Source organism: Corvus hawaiiensis, chromosome 3 (assembly GCF_020740725.1).
Source record: "Corvus hawaiiensis isolate bCorHaw1 chromosome 3, bCorHaw1.pri.cur, whole genome shotgun sequence".
Classification (NCBI taxonomy): domain Eukaryota; kingdom Metazoa; phylum Chordata; class Aves; order Passeriformes; family Corvidae; genus Corvus; species Corvus hawaiiensis.
Window position 1 is genome coordinate 91,787,426 of NC_063215.1, and position 4,084 is coordinate 91,791,509.

General features: G+C 34.6%; 1 protein-coding gene across 3 annotated transcripts in view; it reads right to left on the reverse strand.

Moving 5' to 3' along the window:
* Positions 1 to 385: 385 nt before the first annotated feature.
* The window catches only part of CAMKMT (calmodulin-lysine N-methyltransferase), a 217,913-nt gene continuing 214,214 nt past the window's right edge, over positions 386 to 4,084 (reverse strand). For all 3 annotated transcript variants that reach the window (XM_048297104.1, XM_048297106.1, XM_048297105.1), the window contains exon 11: positions 386 to 2,414. In XM_048297104.1, coding sequence (XP_048153061.1) covers positions 2,337 to 2,414 — 78 coding nt within the window. In that variant the 3' untranslated portion in view covers positions 386 to 2,336. The remainder of the gene's footprint in view (positions 2,415 to 4,084) is intronic.

Genomic DNA, 4,084 nt, shown 5'->3' on the forward strand with positions numbered 1-4,084 from the left:
AGATGTCTCCAAAAAAGAACACTTAGTGCCTCATGTAAATCCTACATCTGTGACTTTTCAACACCCATTCTAAAACAAAAAAATCAAAAAAAGAACTTGTTTATGTACCTCTAAAAATGTGTACATGGACCAAACCTGCAAGCACTTATGTAGATGAGTAACTTTACTGCCTGTGGAGCTCCAATATGAGTTTGCAGGATGAAGCCTGAATGCATCTTTGGTAAACAAGCCATCAATTACACACTTTAGGGACAGCAGCACCTGTGCAAAGCCTTCAACTCAAACGACAGACACTAAAGAAATAAAAAGCAATTATCAGCTACTAATTTGAGTAAAACTGTTTTCTTCTTAGAGCTAAAACCACAATTTTCAATGACACTGCTTCTATTTTTGGAAACTAACGATCTTTATTAGATTATTGTACAGCAGACATTCAGGTCCTCTCAAAAACAAAAGGCTCACAAATTTTAATATTGCGCTATTTTTCACACTGCTTTGTTGATTATGAAGATTTCCTTGTACATGCTTTTAGAGAAACAAAGGCACTGCTGTGTGGGACAAACAAAACAAAACTAATTAAACTAAAGCCATCTTCACAGAAATTTCAAATTACTTCTAAATGCTTTTGATTTCTTACTAGACAAGTATTTTCCAACAGGAGTTTGAATATGAAACTCATACCAGCTATACTACTCAGTTCTAGGATAAATGGTTGGTTTGCATTGCCCCTGGTCTTTATCTAACACCGAGAATAGGCTGCTTTTTATCAAAAGAGGAATAAATTGCTGTTATTGTGATGTTAGCCCATCACTTGGCATTGCAATTCAAGTTTTTGTGCGAAAGAAATGTATGATCTAACTGCGACTTGACCTATGCCTTCTGAGATCCATCTAGGTGCTCTAATGGAACATAAAATGTACTGAATACAAGGACGTGCAAACCAGTAGTGAAGAAATTTGTTCGGGAAGAAGAACGACGAGAAAGGGACTTCCAGGAGCTTGTGGTTTACATGCCGGCCAGTTTGTTGAATATGGAAGAACGCTTATTACCAAATTGCAGTTCTTTTAATTAATGTATTTCAGCGGGATTCTCTACACTTGCTTTCAGCTAGTATCTTCCTTTCTCAGTCATGGTCTCTGCCTCTCTCTCTTTTTTCAACATTTTAAGAGTGTTGTGGTTTAAAGACTGTTACTGAGAAGTCATTAAAATGGTCTGTTAGACTGTTAAGAAATCAAGATATTCCTCATGTTTCTCTGTAGGATTTTTGCCTTTCCCAGTACAAGAAAAACCACATTAAGTGTATATCAAATAAGTGGGCCACAAAATATCACAATGTAAACTAATTCAAGGGAGATAGTTTGATTACATTATAAAATCCTTTAGTTCTTAGTTTCTCAGAATTAACAAAAAAAAAAGGATGTGCTTTTTTAAAGCAATTTCTAGGATAGTAGCATTTAGATTTTAGTCCTGATAAAGGCTCCCTTTCCATTCATAGTCAGAACCTAAATGTGCTCTTCTTGTACCTAAACAGATAATAAGCACTCAGCACACTCCCCCTTCTTGACACAACACACTGAGACTAATCACACATAATTGGAGAGGAGGAGCAGAGGGGCTGGGCAGGCTATTGTGTCCAAAGGACAAATGGTCAGTTTATGAGGCTTTTGTCTGATGCATAATTTCTTATACATCTACAGGAGGAAAAGTCCTGCTGGAAAAAAACATACATACACACATATAGAAAAGGAGCCTTCAACACTAAAGCAAATGAGGACATTTCCATCATGGTTAGAAAAATCAACAGTGGAATTAAAAAAAAAAAAAAAAAAAGCCAGAAAAATACAAGCATTCAATAGGTGCACTTTTAGAAGATCTTCAGACAACTATTTCCTTACTAATTAAGTGTCAGTGCATTCACTTCTTTACAACCAGTTATATAAGCCCACAAAGTATATTATCCTTATATTTTCAAATATACCTCAAAAACAGCATTTAAAGAGATTAACAAAGTACATGCAAGTTTAAGGGCACAAAAGAGAAGGAAGCCAGCTTTACACCTTTGTTAATGCATACATATGAAGTCTGATCAGCTTAAGGATGGAATATAATTGTAAAAATAACTTCTAAAATGATACAAAAAATGATGTCTGAGTGTTTATACTCTGTAAAACAAGCCATGATATCTTCCTCCGCATTTAGATAAGAAATATTTCTCCAATGATGATTCAGGAACGTAAGTGGGGGAAAATGAATGCTCCACACTTCCTGATCATCCACATACATGGATTAATTTTCAGCAGTCCATCTTAAAACAAACAATAAAAAGTTGTAATCTTCTATCTCTGTTTGGTTAAAATGAGAAGAAAAGGGTAATGGAGGTTTTCATCATATATATCTTTTTCTTCATTTTTCAACTGCAAATAAAAAATGGATAAAGTGAGCAAATTGTATGAAAGCATTTTTAAAATACTGACAGTACTGTTTAAGTAAATTTCCTGGTATAAATGATACTATAAAGATTAAACATTTAATAACTACAAAAATATCTTAAGGTCAAGTATTATCAAAGGTATGGAACCGTAGGTCAATTATTATCAGGAGTTGGTCAGAGTTTGTAGATAAACTAATTTATGCAGTAAATACTTGAACACTACTTATAAAAAAAAGTGAGGCCCCATATTGCTGTACTAAATAAATGATATTCAAGTGAGATTTAAGGCCTGAATTAAATCCACTCTGCATGTAACTTCAGAACAAAGGCTAAAAGTTTATCCCTAATCAGCCTAACTATTGCTGTATATTTGGTATTTAAGATCAACAACTGTTTCAGACATCTGAAATACCATAATCTTACCTGAAGGTTTACATAAGTGCAAGGCTGTAATACAGTTCTTGATGGGCTTATATATTAATTCTGTTTAATTTTAAAAATTCTTTTTGTAAGAGGGAATTATAACCTGATAATCAGAGTGGTACAATTCCAACGGCTAGGGACAATGTTATGTATGCTCTTCTGATCTACACTAAAGTATTATGTATTTCTAAAAATATAAAGAATTTTATTTTCTTAGGTATTCTGCTTAAATGGATTTCAAAATCCATATACATATTTAGCTGAAGTATGTGGAAACTACTCATACATATTATAGTTTGCAATCACTTCACATAAAAATATTTGCATATATTTAATACAAGCCTAAGGAAGAGATGTAGATACAAAAAAGTGCCTTTAGCTATGCCTGACACAAATGGCACCCCCAAATACTACATTTAAATCCAGAACTCTATGTCATGTTGTTTTGCTTCTATTTTCCTCGCCATGCATTGAGGATTTTAGTTGGTCCATGTCACAACATTGCTCGTGTTATTTAAACAAAGGTCTTTTCCATATCATATTCTTCAGCTGTGAAGTGCCTCTGTGTAAGCTACTGTCTATGAGCAATTAACACACTTTTCCTTTTTCATAGTGGAACATAAAGCTGATCTATTCTTTAAATTCTAATCCACTTTACTAAGAAGTGTTTGTGTATAATTACTAAAGTAACGACAACCTGCTTCCCAAGATCTCTAACTTTACCACAGGTGGTTTACTTTGTTTGCACAGGATTACCAACCAGTTTCATTCTATCCTGGAAGTTTCTGCTTGGAGAAAGACTACACTTTACTTGTACCTTAGAGTTTTATCAACTTTCCATTTTCAATGAGTCACATATCTGTCCAAATGAGTGTCAGGAAAAGTAGGATGGTACATGTCCAATTGTATTTTCCTCCTCTTATCTATTTGTTGGACTCCACTTGTTGGAGTAGAAAAACGGAGCCCATTTATGAACTCTGAATGCAAAGAGGCAGCCCAGCTGAAGAACTGAGCATAGAAAAGGTAAATACTCCCATTTCTATGCATGTCCCTACAGCTTGGTGGGATTTGGGTCACTGCACCCCACTCAAGAACAGTAGTACAAAGAATTCTGCATACTGATGAAATCATGAAGTATAAGAATAAACACAGCTAAGGAGATTTTATCGAGGGAGGTGACAGAAACCATCTGCCCCCCAGTAATTTGAACCTGGATTCTACAGTGACCTC